Source organism: Hyla sarda, chromosome 4 (assembly GCF_029499605.1).
Source record: "Hyla sarda isolate aHylSar1 chromosome 4, aHylSar1.hap1, whole genome shotgun sequence".
Lineage (NCBI taxonomy): Eukaryota > Metazoa > Chordata > Amphibia > Anura > Hylidae > Hyla > Hyla sarda.
The window spans coordinates 406930126-406949284 of NC_079192.1; the positions used below are offsets into that span (position 1 = coordinate 406930126).

At 39.7% G+C, this 19159-nt stretch overlaps 2 protein-coding genes across 7 annotated transcripts in view; one reads left to right on the forward strand and one right to left on the reverse strand.

Annotated features, from left to right (window-relative positions):
- Positions 1–9123, forward strand: part of LOC130267569 (cystine/glutamate transporter-like) — a 37991-nt gene extending 28868 nt beyond the window's left edge. For 5 of the 6 annotated variants that reach the window (XM_056517553.1, XM_056517555.1, XM_056517554.1 and 2 more), the window contains 7 exons: positions 1467–1511; positions 5032–5155; positions 5421–5524; positions 5809–5905; positions 6811–6960; positions 7040–7217; positions 8419–9123. In XM_056517553.1, coding sequence (XP_056373528.1) covers positions 1467–1511; positions 5032–5155; positions 5421–5524; positions 5809–5905; positions 6811–6960; positions 7040–7217; positions 8419–8483 — 763 coding nt within the window. In that variant the 3' untranslated portion in view covers positions 8484–9123. The remainder of the gene's footprint in view (positions 1–1466; positions 1512–5031; positions 5156–5420; positions 5525–5808; positions 5906–6810; positions 6961–7039; positions 7218–8418) is intronic. The other variant, XM_056517557.1, reaches the window with a different exon arrangement.
- Positions 9124–13634: 4511 nt separating this feature from the next.
- The window catches only part of KDM7A (lysine demethylase 7A), a 94196-nt gene continuing 88671 nt past the window's right edge, over positions 13635–19159 (reverse strand). The window contains exon 20 of the mRNA XM_056517547.1: positions 13635–18180. Coding sequence (XP_056373522.1) covers positions 18086–18180 — 95 coding nt within the window. The 3' untranslated portion in view covers positions 13635–18085. The remainder of the gene's footprint in view (positions 18181–19159) is intronic.

A 19159-nucleotide genomic window follows, 5' to 3' on the forward strand; every position in this document is an offset into this window, starting at 1 on the left:
ATCCTGCTAAAAAATGGCAGCTGAAAGCCATGAGAGACAACACTGGTGGCCGCAGGATGTGCTGCATGTATCGCTGAGCTGTTATTGTCCTTCAGATCTCTACTAGGGGGACCGAATTTTGTATGCAATGGCTCCCCAGATCATTACACCAGCAGCTGAAGCAGGATTAAAGGTCTCCCTACTTGAACCTGACCATCATCAGGTCCTAAACAGAACCTGGATTCATAGCCAAAGTCAATATGGTTATAGTCCAGATTTCTTGTTAATTACACCACAGCAAATGATGGTGATGGGGGCTACTAAGCACCTGGAAATGGTCAAGGAAGAGACAGGGGAGTATAATGAAGAGACAGGGGAGTGTAATGAAGAGACAGGGGTGTGTAATGAAGAGACAGGGGTGTGTAATGAAGAGACAGGGGTGTGTTATGAAGAGACAGGGGTGTGTAATGAAGAGACAGGGGTGTGTAATGAAGAGACAGGGTTGTGTAATGAAGAGACAGGGGTGTGTAATGAAAAGACAGGAGTGTGTAATGAAGAGTCAGGGGTGTGTAATGAAGAGACAGGGGTGTGTAATGAAGAGACAGGGGTGTGTAATGAAGAGACAGGGGTGTGTAATGAAGAGACAGGGGAGTGTAATGAAGAGACGTGGGTGTGTAATGGAAAGACAGGGGTGTGTAAGGAAGAGACAGGGGTGTGTAATAAAGAGGCAGGGGAGTGTAATGAAGAGACAAGGGTGTGTAATTGAAAGACAGGGGTGTGTAATGAAGAGACAGGGGTGTGTAATAAAGAGACAGGGGTGTGTTATGAAGCGACAGGGGTGTGTAATGAAGAAACGGGTGTGTAATGAAGAAACGGGTGTGTAATGAAGAGACAGGTTTGTGTGTTATGAAGAGACAAGGGTGTGTAATGAAGAGACAGGGGTGTGTAATGAAGAGACAGGGGTGTGTAATGAAGAGACAGGGGTGTGTTATGAAGAGACAGGGGTGTGTAATGAAGAGACAGGGGTGTGTAATGAAGAGACATGGGTGTGTAATGAAGAGACAGGGGTGTGTAATGAAGAGACGGGTGTGTTATGAAGAGACAGGGGTGTGTAATGAAGAAACAGGGGTGTGTAATGAAGAGACAGGTGTGTGTTATGAAGAGACAAGGGTGTGTAATGAATAGACAGGGGTGTGTAATGAAGAGACAGGGGTGTGTAATGAAGAGACGGGTGTGTAATGAAGAGACAGGGGTCAGGAGACAGGGGACAGACCGCCATACACTATTGACTGATTCTGCTAAAGTCCATAGTATCAGGACACTTTCGACTGATATCAATTCCCACATTTCGACTGATATCAATGCCCACATTTGAAGAGTATGGGGTACCTTAAAGGTATGAATACTTTTGCAAGTGACTGTCTTTTTTTCTGGATTGGACACAATGAATGCAATTATAAATTTTTTTTTTTTTACTTCCCCCCCAGGTTTTATATTACCTTTGTTACTGAAGAAATTGTAAATCCAGAGAGGTAAGTCATTGGAGAATGCAAAAAATCTTCTGAGATATACATACAGTCATGGCCGTAAATGTTGGCACCAATTCAATTTTTCAAGAAAATGAAGTATTTCTCACAAAAAAAGGATTGCAGTAACACATGTTTTGCTATACACATGTTTATTCCCTTTGTGTGTATTGGAACTAAACCAAAAAAGGAGTAAAAAAAGCAAATTGGACATAATGTCACCAAACTCCAAAAGTGGCCTGGACAAAATTATTGGCACCCTTTCAAAATTGTGGAAAAATAAGATTGTTTCAAGCATGTGATTCTCCTTTAAACTCACCTGGGGCAAGTAACAGGTGTGGGCAATATAAAAATCACACCTGATAGCAGATAAAAAGGAGAGAAGTTCACTTAGTCTTTGCATTGTGTGTCTGTGTGTGCCACACTAAGCATGGACAACAGAAAGAGGAGAAGAGAACTGTCAGAGGACTTGAGAACCAAAATTGCGGAAAAATATCAACAATCTCAAGGTTACAAGTCCATCTCCAGAGATCTAGATTTGCCTTTGTCCACAGTGCGCAATATTATCAAGAAGTTTGCAACCCATGGCACTGTAGCTAATCTCCGTGAGCGTGGATGGAAGAGAAAGATTGATGAAAGGTGTCAACGCAGGATAGTCCGGATGGTGGATAAGCAGCCCCAAACAAGTTCCAAAGATATTCAAGCTGTCCTGCAGGTTCAGGGAGCATCAGTGTCAGCGCGAACTATCCATCGATATTTGAATGAAATGAAACGCTATGGAGGAGACCCAGGAGGACCCCACTGCTGACACAGAGACATAAAAAAGCAAGACCAAAATGAACTTTAGTAAGCCAAAATCCTTCTGGGAAAACATCTCGTGGACAGATAAGACCAAGATAGAACTTTTTGGTAACATTGTTTACCGAAAATGGAATGAGGCCTACAAAGAAAAGAACACAGTACCGACAGTGAAATATGGGGGAGGTCAATGATGTTTTAGGGTTGTTTTGCTGCCTCTGGCACTGGGTGCCTTGAATGTGTACAAGACATCATGAAATCTGAGGATTACCAACCGATTTTGGGTCGCATTGTACAGCCCAGTGTCAGAAAGCTGGGTTTGCGTCCGAGATCTTGGGTCTTCCAGCAGGACAATGACCCCAAACATACGTCAAAAAGCCCCAGAAATGGAAGACAACAAAGCGCTGGAGAGTTCTGAAGTGGCAGCAATGAGTCCAGATCTAAATCCCATTGATCACCTGTGGAGAGATCTTAAAATTACTGTTGGGAAAAGGCGCCGTCCAATAAGAGATCTGGAGCAGTTTGTGAAGGAAGAGTGGTCCAACATTCCGGCTGAGAGGTGTAAGAAGCTTATTGATGGTTATAGGACGTGACTGATATAAGTTATTTTTTCCAAAGGGTGTGCAACCAAATATTAAGTTAAGGGTGCCAATAATTTTGTTCAGCCCATTTTTGGAGTTTGGGGACATTATGTCCAATTTGCTTTTTTTTCCCTCCTTTTTTTGGTTTAGTTCCAATACACACAAAGGGAATAAACATGTGTATAGCAAAACATGTGTTACTGCAATCCTTTTCTGTGAGAAATACTTCATCTTCTTGAAACTTTTCAGGGGTGCCAGCATTTACGGCCATGACTGTATATATTAAATTTGAGTAGCTGTATTAGTCCAGTGATGCAAAATCAAAAAATGTTGCAGTATCTTGTAATACCTTATTTATTGGACTAACAGAATTTTGTAGAGACAAACTCTCGGGATTCCTCCCTTTATCAAGTCATAAGCAGATTTGCTTTTTACTTGATAAAGGAAGGAATCCCAAAAGCTTCTCTACAAAATTCTGTTAGTCCAATAAATAAGGTATTACAAGATACTGCAACATTTTTTGATTTTGCATATAAATATTTCTGTACACTGCCCAAAACTAAGGGAACACTCAAACACCACAATGTAACCCCAAGTCAATGACACTTCTGTGAAATCACACTGTCCACTCAGGAAGAACACTGATTGACAATCAATTTCACATGCTGTTGTGCAAATGGAACAGACAACAAGTGGAAATTATAGGCAATTAGCAAGACACCCCCAAAAAGGAGGGGTTCTGCAGGTGGTGACCACAGACCACTTCTCCGTTCCTATGCTTCCTGGCTGATGTTTTGGTCACTTTGAATGCTGGCGGGGCTTTCACTCTAGTGGTAGCATAAGATGGAGTCTACAACCCACACAAGTGACTCAGGTAGTGCAGCTCATCCAGGATGGCACATCAATGCGAGCTGGGGCAAGAAGGTTTTCTGTGTCTGTCAGCGCAGTGTCCAGAGCATGGAGGCGCTACCAGGAGACAGGCCAGTACATCAGGAGACGTGGAGGAGGCCGTAGGAGGGCAACAACCCAGCAGCAGTACCGCTACCTCCGCCTTTGTGCAAGGAAGAGCACTGCCAAAGCCCTGCAAAATGACCTCCAGCAGGCCACAAATGTGCATGTGTCCACTCAATCGGTCAGAAACAGACTCCAAGAGGGTGGTATGAGGGCCCCACGTCCACAGGTGGGGGTTGTGCTTACAGCCCAACACCGTGCAGGACGTTTGGCATTTGCCAGAGAACACCAAGATTGGTAAATTCCACACTGGCACCCTGTGCTCTTCACAGATGAAAGCAGGTTCACACTGAGCACCTGTGACAGACATGACAGAGTCTGGAGACGCCGTGGAGAACGTTCTGCTGCCTGCAACATCCACCAGCATGACCAGTTTGGCGGTGGGTCAGTAATGGTGTGGGGTGGCATTTCTTTGGGGGGCCGCACAGCCCTCCATGTGCTTGGCAGAGGTAGCCTGACTGCCATTAGGTACTGAGATGAGATCCTCAGACCCCTTGTGAGACCATATGCTGGTGCGGTTGGCCCTGGTTTCCTCCTAATGCAAGACAATGCTAGACCTCATGTGGCTGGAGTGTGTCAGCAGTTCCTGCAAGAGGAAGGCATTGATGCTATGGACTGGGCCGCCCGTTCCCCAGACCTTAATCCAATTGAGCACATCTGCAACATCATGTCTCGCTCCATCCACCAACATCACGTTGGCGGATGCTTTAGTCCAGGTCTGGGAGGAGATCACTCAGGAGACCATCCGCCACCTCATCAGGATCATGCCCAGGCGTTGTAGGGAGGTCATACGGGCACGTGGAGGCCACACACACTACTGAGCCTCATTTTGACTTGTTTTAAAGACATTACATAAAGTTGGATCAGCCTGTAGTGGGGTTTTCCACTTTGATTTTGAGTGTGACTCCATATCCAGACCTCCATGGGTTGATAAATTTGATTTCCATTGATAATTTTTGTGTGAATTTGTTGTCAGCACATTCAACTATGTAAAGAGGAAAGTATTTCATACGATTCGGTCATTCATTCAGATCTAGGATGTGTTCTCTTTATTTTTTTGAGCAGTATATATACATATATATATATATATATATTTTTTTTTTATATAAAATATAGATTTCTCGTTTTGTTTCCAGGAACATCCCTATAACTGTGATCCTCTCACTTATCATCGTCACAGTCTGCTACCTTCTCACCAATGTCTCCTATTACACCATCCTAACACCGAGTGAAGTTCTGTCCTCTGAGGCTGTGGCCATGGTGAGTAATGTCTATTGTTGGACATACATTTTAGCTACATTTACATACAGTAGGTCAACAGCTCCTTCCCGAAAACAAATGGATAGAACAAGTCCAACATGCCTAACTGTTCTCTCTCCAACCTTCGACAGTCAGGAGTTCCCCTACACATTAGATGGTCAGCCGATTATTGAAATTATTGGGTTTGGCCAACTTTAATGAAATGTGTATGGGGCCATGTATCACCCTGCGCCAGTAGTTAACACTTTCCTTTTTCTCCTGTCAGACCTTCGCCGACCATACTCTGCCACAAATCTCTCCTGTGATCTCCATACTGGTGGCCATGTCATGTTTTGGGGCCCTGAATGGTGGAATTTTTGCTTCCTCTAGGTACGTGAACTAGGGTCTAACTATTGCACCTTTTTTTTGTGGTTTTCTACTAGGATTCAAATTTGTCAAATGCAACCAAATTTCAACTTTTGGGGTCTGGAATGCCTGGAGCTTTCCTTTATAGACTTTTAGTAATTGGGCAGGAATTTTCATTGCAGCAAATTGGACATAGGCCTCATAAGTGCACATCAGAAGGTATAGAAGGAAGTCAAGGCCACATGGATCTCCTCAGGTATTGTGTACTAAAGGCATAAAGCTTACTGAATACTTTTTATCTTACTTAGGATGCTTTTTGCAGCCTCTAGAGAAGGACATTGGCCTAATTTGTTCTCTATGATTCACATCAGAAGACACACACCTCTTCCTGCCTTGCTATTAATGGTATATATTTTTCATAACTTGTTTAGTTACATCCCATCATGCTTTAGTTCCAATACAATTTCCCCCACCGTGGGCTGTACCAGGGCCTTGGTACCTTGGGGGTGTAGCTATAGATGGGACAAGGGTAGCAGTCATATTACAGCCTAAGTTCCTCAGGGGCATAGCTATAGCCACCCTCTTATCCATAGCAATGGTGACTGAAAGGGGATGAGCTTCTTGCTATATATTGTGAACCTGGATTAACTGTGATATGGCAGTTGATAAAGGTAAATGCCGAAACACGCTGGGGAGATTTATCAAAACCAGTTCAGAGGAAAAGTTGTTGAGTTGCTCATAGCAACCAATCAAATCGCTTCTTTCCTTTTTTTCAGAGGCCTTTTCAAAAATTAAAGAAGCGATCTGATTGGTTGCTATGGGAAACTCAGCAACTTTTCCTCTGGACGGGTTTTGATGAATCTCCCCCATTGTGTGAGTCGATTGTATATAATAATTGGTGTAAGGAAACACGTAGTATTGCAGCCAAGAAATCTTGAGTTCCAAGTTTCCTTCCGATAGTAGCTATAAAGGAAGCCAACACTCTCTCGCCTTAGTTCCTCAGGGGAGGGGGCTATAGATTTGCAGAGACAGTAGTCACTAAGATATTTGCTCCTGAGGGTCACAGATATAGCAGTCACACCCAGACATTGGTTCCTGATGGGTGTAGCTATAGAGCAGGGGTGTGGAACCTTAGCTCTCCACTAATGTGATAGCTAGAAGGGCTTCTCTTTGAGGTCATGTGACATTACCTGGTATTGATAATGTTTCTACTCACCACTGCTTTTTAAGGTTTACGTTGGGCAGTCCTGTAGGCAGTTTATCCCTGAAGATAGGAACCCCTCTTATGGGATTTTACATTATCTTTTCAGATGCCGCTGGTTTTCCTGATGATTAGTATTGGGGACCTTTATGGACTCATGAACTTTTACAGCTTTTCTCGATGGCTTTTTATGGGATTAGTCACCTTTGGTCTCATTATTCATCGCCGAAAACATCCTGATCTACCTCGACCATTTAAGGTTAGTTGCATTTAACAACTCCATTGTTTTCTCCTTTGAGGAGCAAGGATGTATTAGTTGACTGTGTCTCTTTCTTAAGGTTCCACTGGTCATACCCATAATTTTTAGCACTATGTGCCTCTTCATTGTGGGAATGTCGCTATACTCTGACCCAGTGAACACCGGCATTGGATGTCTCATCACATTAAGTGGTTTGCCAGTCTATTATTTAACCATCCACAACCAGCAAATGCCCCGCCGCTTGAGGGAAACCTTCAGTAAGTAGAACATGGTTCTTCTCTATTTTTGCCGTCCATTTGAAGTTGCGGTGAAGAGTCTTATCGGGGGGTAGTACAGGATCCAGTACATTTCCCCCCTTTTGCTCTACCTATATGACATCCCTGCAAGTAGGGGCTGTATTACACTGCTGACCCCTGCCCGATACGAGCAACGATCTATGGCAATTATTTACTGGGCCTATTTCATAGCTTGGAATCAGGTAAATAGTATAATTGGGCATATGTGGCAGACATAATGACAACAAGCAGAATTGTTAATGCGATTCTGAAGTATGGAAGTTGATCGAGATGTCCAAGCCTCTAAGTTCTAAAACAAACTATGGGGGAGATTTATGAAATCCTGTCCAGATGAAAAGTTGCTGAGTTGCCCATAACAATCAATCATTTCGCTTCTTTCATTTTAAGCAAAATGAAAGAAGCGATCTGATTGGTTGCTATGGGTAACTCAGCAACTTTTCCTCTGGACCGGTTTTGATAAATCTCCTCCTATGTATTGTTTTATAACATTGAAAGCTTCTCCATTGACAAAGTGGGGGAGACTGATCAAAACCTGTGCAGAGGAGAAGTCGACCAGTTGCCCATAGCAACCAATCAGATCGCTTCTTTCATTTTTTACAGGACTCTTTAAAAATGAAAGAAGAAATCTGATTGGTTGCTATGAGCAACTAGACAATTTATCCTCTGCACAGGTTTTGATGAATTTCCCCCAGTGTTCCTAAAACCAACGCACTGGCCCTGATGTACTGAGAGTGTTGTGCAGGTTTTTTTTAGTGGGTTCAAATTCCCTACAATTTTTTTCCCACTGTATTTACTAAAGTTTCCCTATATTTTCCACTTTCCCTAAATTTTCCTTTTTTTTTTTTTTTTTTACACATGTTCTGATCTGTAGGGTTTTTCTACACTCAAATCCACTACATTTTCTGTGGAAACCTTAGAAAATATGTTGTTTTTTGTGAAAAAGTCGGGAACACGCCCCTTTTCTGTGACCATACCTCCTTTGCCCAATGGCCATGCCCCTTTTTGGGTTTTCTTAGTAAAATGGAGTTTTTTCAATTCTGGCGCAGACAGAATTTCTGGCGCACAACCCGACAAAACATGTCGGGTTTGCAATAGTAAATGAGGACCACTGTATGTGATACTAGTACTAAAATGTCTCATTTGTTTTTCTAAACTATTCCAGATCTCCTGACTTTGAAGATGCAAGTACTGTTGGAAGTTATCCCTCAAGAAAGAAAGACATACTAGTCATGGAGACCATGTGCCAACATGGCAGATCCGTGCCTGTCCTCAACATACTACCTTGTATATAATAAAACAGAGTTAAAACCAGCTTCATTTGTAAAGGCCGCTGACTGCCTGGTTCTGTATAACCAGCCTTAGGTCCTAACTGAAATACAAGGACTGAAATGGAAGTCACATAGACATGAAGACATTAGTTGTTAGGCAACCTATAGTAATACAGTGAGTAGAATACACTAAACTGGATGTGTGTTGGACAAACTCTGCCAAATGTATCATCTAATGTGTATGGGAGGCTTCCGACTCTTTCTCGAGAGCTGATGCCGGTGGAAAGAACTGTCGGACATGTTGGATTATAAAACTTGGCCATACACACCATAGTGGGCAACTCAACTTGTAGTTATGGCACTGGAGGTAGGTTCTTCCTATTCAGCGAAGAAAGGAGACTAGTAGCTATGCCTTGCCACCACTCATCTGGAGGAAAGTATGAGAGGCCCCTATATGTTGGTGACTAGAGATGAGCGAAGTTACAGTGCTTCCATTCTGCACGAACCTCGCGGCTCGGCGGTTGCTGACTTTAGCCGGTATAAATGAGTTCAGCTTTCAGGTGCTCCGGTGGGCTGGAAAAGGTGGATACAGTCCTAGGAGAGAGTCTTCCAGGATGTCATGATCACAGTGCTCCCTGCTGACCTCTGCTGTCCATTTTAGGAACTGTCCAGAGCAGGAGAAAATCATCATAGCAAACATATGCTGCTTAGGACAGTTCCTAAAATGGACAGCAGAGGTCAGCAGAGAGAACTGTGGTCAAGACATCAGAGAAATCAAAAAAGATAAGCATTTCCTCTGTAGTATACAGCCCCTAAAAAGTACTGGAAGGATTAAGATTTTAATTTTAATAGAAGTCATTTACAAATCTGTTTAACTTTCTGGCACCAGTTGATTTAAAAAGAAAAAAGTTTTCCATTGGAGTACCCCTTTAATTGAAGGTTCTATATTATGGATTTTATGCCCCATGCAGGAAAAAAAAAATCTCTACATTAGCCAACAATTCATAAGGCCGGGAACACTGTATGAGAATCCAATCTTTATTTGCATCTTATGTCACAAGTAACTTAAAGGGGTACTCCGGTGCCCACACAAAAACGATCAAAAATAAAACTGCACCCAGGTGGCCTTGAAGGGGTACTCCGGCCCTAAGACATCTTATCCCCTATCCAAGGGATAGGGGATAAGATGTCTGATCGCGGGGATCCCACCGCTGGGGACCCCCACAATCTCTCATGCAGCACCCACCTGTCTCAGCTGCACGGAGCAACGATAGCTCCATGTCTGAAGATTCACAACCACAGGGCCGGAGTATTGTGACATCACACCTCCGCTCCATTGTGCCGTCATGCCTACTCCTATAGACTTGCATTGAGGGGGCGGGGCGTGACATCACAAGGGGGCAGGGCCATGGCATCACGATACTTCGCTCCGCGTCTGAAACCTCACGACCACGGGGCCGATCATCGCTTCATGCAGCTGAGACAGGTGGGTGTTGCATAAGACTGCGGGGGTCCCCAGTGGCGGGACCCCCGCGATCAGACATCTTATCCTTTGGATAGGGAATAAGATGTCTTAGGGCCGGAGTACTCCTTTAAAGGGGTACTCCGGTGGAAAACAATTTATATCAAATCAACTGGTGCTAGAAAGTTAAACTGATTTGTAAATTACTTCTATTAAAAAATCTTAATCCTTCCAGTACTTATCAGCTGCTGCATGCTACAGAGGAAGTTGTGAAGTTCTTTTCAGTCTCACCACAGTGCTCTCTGCTGACACCTCTGTCCGTGTCAGGAACTGTCCAGAGTAGGGGCAAATCCCCATAGCGAACCTCTCCTGCTTCGGACAGTTCCTGACATGGACAGAGGTGTCAGCAGAGAGAACTGTGGTCAGACTGGAAAGAACTACACAACTTCCTGTGGAGCATACAACAGCTGATAAGTACTGGAAGGATTAAGATTTTTTTAATAAAAGTAATTTACAAATCTGTGTAACTTTCTGGCACCAGTTGATTTGAAAAATACAGTAACCCCCCGACATGCAATGGCCCCGACATATGATGGCCTCTCAGAGGCCATCGCATGTCGATGTCAGCATCGACATACGATGCTTTTATATGTCGGGGCCATCGCATTAACTGCTATCTGACAGCGCAAAATGCTTAAGCTGCTGTCGGATAGCAGTTTAATCATCCCTGGCAGGTTCGCTTACCTATTCCCGCTGCTCCGGGTCCACTTCGCGATCCTCCGGTGTCTTGCGCATCTTCTCCGGGGTCCGGGCCTCGATTTCTGCCGTCGTTATTACGTCACTACGCACGCCGCGCCGATGCAGCAGCATAATAACGTCACCAGAAAGCGAGGCCCGGACCCTGCAGAAGATGCGGAAGAAACCGGAGGATCGCGAAGAAGACACCAGAGCAGCGGGACAGCATCGGGGGCCCCTGAGACAGCATCGGGAGCGGTGAGGACCTGGTCCAGAGCGGCGGGGACAGGTGAGTATAACTTCCTATACTTTACATTGCACGGATCCCTCAACATACGATGGATTCGACAAACGATGGGTCGTTTGGAACAAATTACCATCGTATGTTGAGGGAACACTGTATTGTTTTCCACCGGAGGACCCCTTTATGGCCACCTGGGTGATGTTTTATGGTTGATCCTTCGGGTGTGGGCACCCTTAAGTCAGCTGACCTGGCAGACTATTTTATGTGTATGGAGGTTTACCCAACTCTTCCCAAACTGATGAAGTCAGGATAAAGAAGAACTGGAGATGATGAAGGCCGGACCCAACACTACAAACATAAATGTGCCACTAGAGGGGTTGGCAGTGGTTTATTTCAATCTCCAAATTGGGAATACGTGCACGTTCCACTGAACTTAGCATCCACGTGTATGGGGAAGATACAAGGGATAGCTGTTGTATGACCGCTATTGGAGGCGTATAACCACCGTAAGACTCATTGACTCTTCTAGATTAGGTCCGACCAACCAAGCCCAATCGTGTATAGAGACAGGAGGTAAATTTAATAGATGGCACATCTCGCTCCTCACGCTTAAAGGGGTACTTTTTTCAATCAACTGGTACCAGAAAGTTAAACAGATTTGTAAATTACTTCTATTAAAAAATCTTAATCCTTCCAGTACTTTTTAGGGGCTGTATACTACAGAGGAAATGCTTTACTTTTTAGATTTCTCTGATGTCATGACCACAGTGCTCTCTGCTGACCTCTGCTGTCCATTTTAGGAACTGTCCAGTGCGGGAGAAAATTCCCATAGCAAACATATGCTGCTCTGAAAAGTTCCTATAGTGGACAGTAGAGGTCAGCAGAGAGCACTGTGGTCATGACATCAGAGAAATGCAAAAAGATAAACATTTCCTCTGTAGTATACAGCCCCTGAAAAGTACTGGAAGGATTAAGATTTTTTTTATAGAAGTAATTTACTAATCTGTTTAACTTTCTGGCACCAATTGATAAAAAAATAAAATAAAAATAAAGTTGTCCACAGTAGTACCCCTTTAATCAAACTGTGCATTCACATTAAAAGGGAAACACTGTTCTTAAAACAGCTATTGTAGAGATGAGCAAACTTACAGTAAATTCGATTCGTCACAAACTTCTCGGCTCGGCAGTTGATGACTTATCCTGCATAAATTAGTTCAGCCTTCAGGTGCTCCGGTGGGCTGGAAAAGGTGGATACAATCCTAGGAAAGAGTCTCCTAGGACTGTATCCACCTTTTCCAGCTCACGGGAGCACCTGAAAGCTGAACTAATTTATGCAGGAAAAGTCATCAACTGCCGAGCCGTGAAGTTCGTGACGAATCGAATTTACTGTAAGTTTGCTCATCTCTAATGGCCACCTTAAGCCGCCATACTATACTAATATCCGGAGCACCCTGTATACAGAAAATAATGACACACAGCGGGGATGATTCAGAATTTTTTTTTTCCTCAAACAAGCCCTTATTTACAAATCTGATATTTACACATTCAAAGATAAAGAGCACACAAATCTGGTGAACGGAAGAAAATATAACAACTATTACCTACATTAAATAAAAAATACAATAATTCATTAAAATTTATAGAATACAGAAAATGCATAATAAACACGGATATAATGTGAGGGGGGGGGGGGGAAATTATATATATATAAATTAAAACAAAAAACACATCTATGACTTTGTGTGCTTCTTAAGCCACTGTAAAAAAAACATACAAAAGGAGATCTCTATAAATTCTCTAATATATACACTAATTCCTGCCTGCAGGTGAACAGGATAGGTATAAAACACACAACTTTAAATACTTGTCTTTAAAGCTAGATTCATAAAGACCCTTTCTCTATGTCTACAGCACAAAGATCATCAGGCTAAACGTACGGTGGAGAAATACTGAGGTGTGGTCCAAAAAGGAGGGAGGAAGTGAATGGAGAAAAATATATTACAGAAATATCGGCCGTGGATTACTTAAAGGGGTACTCCGGTGAAAACCTTTTTTCTTTTAAATCAACTGGTGCCAGAAAGTTAAACAGATTTGTAAATTACTTCTATCAAAAAATCTTAATCCTTCCTGTACTTATTAGCTGCGGAATACTACAGAGGAAATTATTTTCTTTTTGGAATTCTCTCTGATGACATCACGAGCACAGTGCTCTTTGCTGACGTCATTATAATAATAGTTATAATAACTCTTTATTTATTGTTGTCCTTAGTGGGATTTGAACCCAAGGCCCCAGCATATGCAAGGCAGCAGTGCTAACCACTAAGCCACCATGGCCATTGCTAAAACGGACAGAGATGTCAGCAGAGAGCACTGTGCTCGTGATGTCATCAGTGTTCCAAAAAGAAAGGAATTTCCTCTGTAGCATTCAGCAGCTAATAAGTACTGGAAGGATTAAGATTTTTTAATAGAAGTATTTTACAAATATGTTTAACTTTCTGGCACCAGTTGATTTAAAAGAAAAAAGGTTTTCACCAGAGTACCCCTTTAATACTGCAAAAAAATTAATTATCTTAGATATTTTGAGCCATGTACTTTGCGGAATATGAATAAAATGAAAAAAATATATATATATATATATATATATATATAAAAAAGTTAAAAATGTTTTTAAAATATCTGCTCCAAACATCGTCGTTCAGAAAGTTCTTACAAGCCAAATTAAATAATTTAATCCATTTATTTAAAAAATGAAGGAAGAAAACATCTGATATGGATGAAAACTTCTACAGAATATATGGTAAAAATAATAATAATAATAAATTTGATGAAATTAGAAATGTTTCCTAAAGATTTTCAAATTGAAAAAAATATTTCTTACAGGTATTTTAAGATTTTATTTTATAGAAAGAATACTTCTCCAAAATTGTTCTGAATTTTATAGGAAATATTTCTTCCAGGTATATTCAGATTTTTAAAATTCCTTTTTAGGCTAAGTTTCCACTTTTTTTTTTTTTTTTTCAGTTTTTGAGCGAAAGCCAGAAATGTATTCAAAAAGGAATAGGACATATAAAGGAAGGACTTACACTTCTCCTCCCTTATGGATCCAATTCTGACTTTGGCTCAAAAACTGCAGTGGCAATTTTCCCCCAAAAAATAAAAAAAAATTAAAACAAGTGGACACTTAGCCTCAAACAAAATTTAAGCAGTAATAAAATATCTAGAAGGTATATAATTTTTTTTTATAAATTTAATGTAAACGAAAAAAATTATGTGGGTGAATCCAATCTCTAAAAAAACACCATTCCAAAATCTTACTAAATATTTCTTATAGGTTCAATGAGTGAATGAAACATCTACGAAGAATATAACCAAAACTATTTAGAATTAAACTAGGGGGAAAAAAAAAAAGTTGATCAAAAAACAAATTATTTAGGAAATATTTCTTACATGTATATTCAGTTTCGTTAAAGAATTGCTTGGATCAACTATTTTCTAGTTAAATTTTTATTTTTGCTATATAATCATATAGGTTTAATTCTGGGAAATTTAAATTTTAAACTCAAGCTATGCCTAAAAGAAATAGATTTTCTAAATTTTTAAATTTAAAAATCAAAAGGAGAAAATGTCCTCTCAGATATGGGCGAATCAAACATCTATATTAAAACTTTAAAAGAAAAAAAAAAGATTGCGGGACTGGGGCAGGTATTTTGGATATCCTGTTCACCTACAATTCACAAAGCATTGTAAATAGCAAAACACAGTCAGCTGGTCGTGAAACCCAACCCATCTACTTATCAAAGTACGTAAGTTTATTGGTTAATCGATTCCCTTTGTTTTTGTTTAGTTTTTTTACATTTTATTTTATTTTCACAATACAAGAAAATTCCTCTCCTCTTTACAAATACAGAAAACGCAAGACACAGTAATGCTGATTTGTGGCTCATAAATAGCAATGTATACGTAGGCATTTGTAGACACTTTTACGCTGCATAGGTAAGTAACTGAGGTGCTTTGTCGTAGCCTTGAAGCTCAATAGAAAGTCATATGAAGGGCAAAGGAGAGAATCTAGAGGAGAAATCACGTTCTCGGATAAAAATGTTCATCTCGGTCACCGCTATAAAGGTTTGTAGGCAGATTCGCATTTGGTATATTCTGTATAAAATTCAGAATCCCATCATCATAAAAAACAAACAACAAAAAAAACAAACAAAAAAAACAAACAAGATCCATATTGTCCACCATTCTTATTTACTGTATGATCAGATGCATTCAGTGCAAATAACCCCTGCAAACAGGGGCACAAGGAAAATCTTGGGGTTTACCAGTTTCCCACCCAAATCAAATGAAAAAAATAAAAAAAAATGAAAAATTGTGATTTTTTTTAAAATCCTTTTTTTAAACAGTCATTGTACTCATCTAAGACCTTACTGAATTGCTGAATAAGTAAAAACCAAAACTGTAAATGGTCGTATTTTATGCTATTTTTATCAGCTTTCAATAACACTGTAAATCTTCAACCTGCAGTCAATTTTTTAATAAGTTTTATTTTAGTTTTTTATAAATAAATAAATGGGGGAAATAAAAAATATGTAAAAGTATGTAAAGCAAGCTAGTCCTGTTTGCCCACGCCCTTTGACTCTTATTTCACTGAGAATAGATTTCTTTGGTTTTTGGGTTATTTATTTATTTTTTTTTTTAAATACTACTTGGGGAGCGGAATCAAGAAAGCTAATACTGTACAGATAAATAATGTTCATATAAAGGAGAACCAAAATTGCCAAATAAAAAAAAAAAAAAAAGATCAAATTTTTTTTGCAATTAAATCGCTAGCAAAAAATATCAATTTAGCAGGTTTTAGTCCATATTCATAAACGATATATAGCAACAAAAATTTTTATCTTTCTGTTTTTTCAACTGCAACGACAAAAAAAAAAAAAGGGATTTTTTTTGACAGTGTGTGAATATGGCCAAAGATGAGAGAATTTTTTTTTAACATTTTTGGATAGTTTACTATGTTAAATAAAGAAAGCTACTGTTCAGAAACGGCCATTGTGACCAAATGTATATCACAAATTGAGAAAAAAAAAATTTAATAAATAAAATTAACATATATATATAAAAAAGGGAAAAAAATATAAAATATCAATGTTGAACCCAGGGCTCTGATGGGAAAATGGTAAATGTGAGCCAAGAAAGCTCTTGATGGCTTTATATAACTTGCTGGTATCGATAACTAAGTGAATGGCAGCATTGATTTTTTTTTTTTTAAATCTTTTCTGGAATCACAAAATTACTATCCATAGTCAAAACACGGTGAAAAGAATACGTAATACAGATGTAAAATAAAAATAAAAATGAGGAAAAATGTTAAATATTTAATTTTATATTACAAGAAATACAAAATCTAGAATAGGCTTTATATACAAGTGAATCAAAACTGGCATTTGCGGAGACTGGCACAGAAAAAGGGACCAACTTGATGCATACATATACAGAAACATAAAAACACGTAATAGAGAAACAAAAACATATACAACAAATGAAACAGGCTCAATGTATGAAAGTCCTTTTTTTTTTTTTCTTTCTCTTTTCCCATGAGCCAATGGTGGAACATTTAATGCCAAGTAGGGGTGGGGTGTATGGAAGATTGGTGATGAGGCTGACAATAACCTGAACTCAGGTACCTAGCACCTTTCTGCCAACTTCCAAATTCATTTACCCTGAGATCCACGCAGTTTTATTAAAAGGCTGCTTGTTTGATGCAATGTCTAAGATCGATAAAGCTTTTATATTCAAAAGAAAATACAAAATAAAACAAAAACAAACAAAAAATAAGAAATCCCGAACCACCAAGTCTCCAAATAAAGCAGCTTTGAGTTTACCAGTTAGCTTAAAGCATTAACTTACACCAAAAGACTGCGATATTATACAGGGTGCCCGAAAAAAATAAAAATAAAAATTAAATAGAATAATTAAGCCTGTAAATTAGTTAAAAAATTAAATTCTATAAAAACATAAAACCAACAAATCTTTCTTTTCTAGCACCAAACTGTACACCAAATGAATACTAGTAAAAGCTAGGACAAAATATGCTAGAATGTAAAAATAAAACAAAAAACAAAAAAAAAAAAAAAAAACTAACAGCAAAATTAGCTTAGCCCTTATATCTCCCAGGAAGATCATAGAGGAATCTCCAGAAAAAAGATCATCTCCCACCTATCAATAAAATACAGTGTTGACTTTTTTTTTTTTTATCTTGGCCATGACGCTGCCAATAGCTTACAACTGTACAAACAATTAGAGAAAAAATTTATAATAATAATAATAATAATAATAAAATTGACCGAAAAATAAAAAAATAAAATAAATCAAAAACTGCAAATAAAATAGCATTTCATGTTCAATTTACAAAGGGAAAAATAAAAATGCATCAAATCCCTGTTTAAGACTACATCCTGAATATCAAGTACAAGAAAACAAATCTCTCCCCAAATTGGTGGCCCTCCCTTTCACCACACGAAAAAAAAGGAAAAAAAAAAAAACAAATACATAAAAACAGAAAAAAAAAAAAAAATTCACATTATTTAAAATCTAAAAAAAAAATAAAAAAAACAATTAACACGATCCTCAGAAATTTTCTGAAATAAATAATAATTAAAAATGAAATAAAATGATTTTCTGGAAGCAAAAAATCAACCAAAAAAAAAAAAAAATTTAAAATCAGTTTCAATAAATTATTGAAGAACACCAAGCACCCGCGTGCCCTCTGCTCCCTTTCCCCCCCCCACCCCCAGCTGCACAAAGAAAAAATTCAGAAGAGCATAGAAATTCTATTCCAATGTCAAAGGTAGAAAGGTCCAACTACCACACAAGAATCCTGGATCGGCAATTCTCCTCCGGTTATTGCTGCGTGGGTGTGGCACAGTGAAAGCAAAATTAAAAAAACAAAACAAAAACATAAAAGAAAACCCAACATAAACTATATCTTTGTTCATCAGGCAGTGTTCGGTGTGGTACTTGTAGGTCCACCCTATGGTAGAAGAAAGGCGAAAGGCTCCAGGCCTCCACTCTCCTCAATACTGTTGTGTGAATGAAAAGTAAAATAGTTAGAGAACGGTCGTCAAACAAAGAAGCGTGCGTGACCATGTCGATTGAGCTTCAGGATTTTGCCCAGGCGCTGCTTGGCGGTTGCCATGCCCTTCTTTGGCCTTTTACCTGTAAGCAAAAAGGAAATGCAGTTAGGTATAATATATGCAATACATTTCCCCACCCGAATACAGAAAAATTCCGTTAAAGGGGTACGCCACTGGCTGTGTTGCGTGCTGTGGGGGGGGGGGGGGGGGGTCGGCCACGCCACCTTGTGACGTCTCACCACGCCCCCTCAATGGAAGTCTATGGGAGGGGGCGTGGCGGCAAAATTGTACGACACAATTGAAGAAAAAACACCATTTTGTAATTTTGGGGGCTTCCGTTTCTACGCAGTGCATATTTCGGTAAAAATGACCCCTTCTCTTTATTCTGTAGGTCCATACGATTAAAATGATCCCCTACTTATATAGGTGATTTTGTCGCACTTCTGGAAAAAATCATAACTACATGCAGGAAAATGTATACGTTTAAAAATGTCATTTTCTGACCCCTATAACTTTTTATTTTTTCCACATATGGGGCGGTATGAGGGCTCAATTTTAGTGCCGTGATCTGAAGTTTTTATCGGTACCATTTTTGTTTTGATCTGACTTTTTGATTGCTTTTTATTCGTGACCAAATATAAGCAATTTTGGACTTTTGAATTTTTTTGCGCATACGCCATTGACCGAGCGGTTTAATTAATTATATATTTTTATAGTTCGGACATTTACGCAGGCGGCGATACCACATATGTTTATATTTATTTACATCATTTTTTTTTTAATGGGAAAAGGGGGTGATTAAAACTTTTATTAAGGAAGGGGTTAAATCACATTTATTAACTTTTTTTTTTTTTTACACTTTTTTTTTTGCAATGTTATAGCCCCCATAGGGCTACAGTTAGCCGCAGGGACCGACCCGTTATGATCCCGCCTTATATTGCGGGGGCGGGCGCAGGACATACATGTACGCCCTGCGTTCTTAAGGAGTTAACTAGTTTCTCTCTCTGGAGCACCTGACTCGTCCTGCACTACATAGATGATTCATAAATATAAAGGAGTAC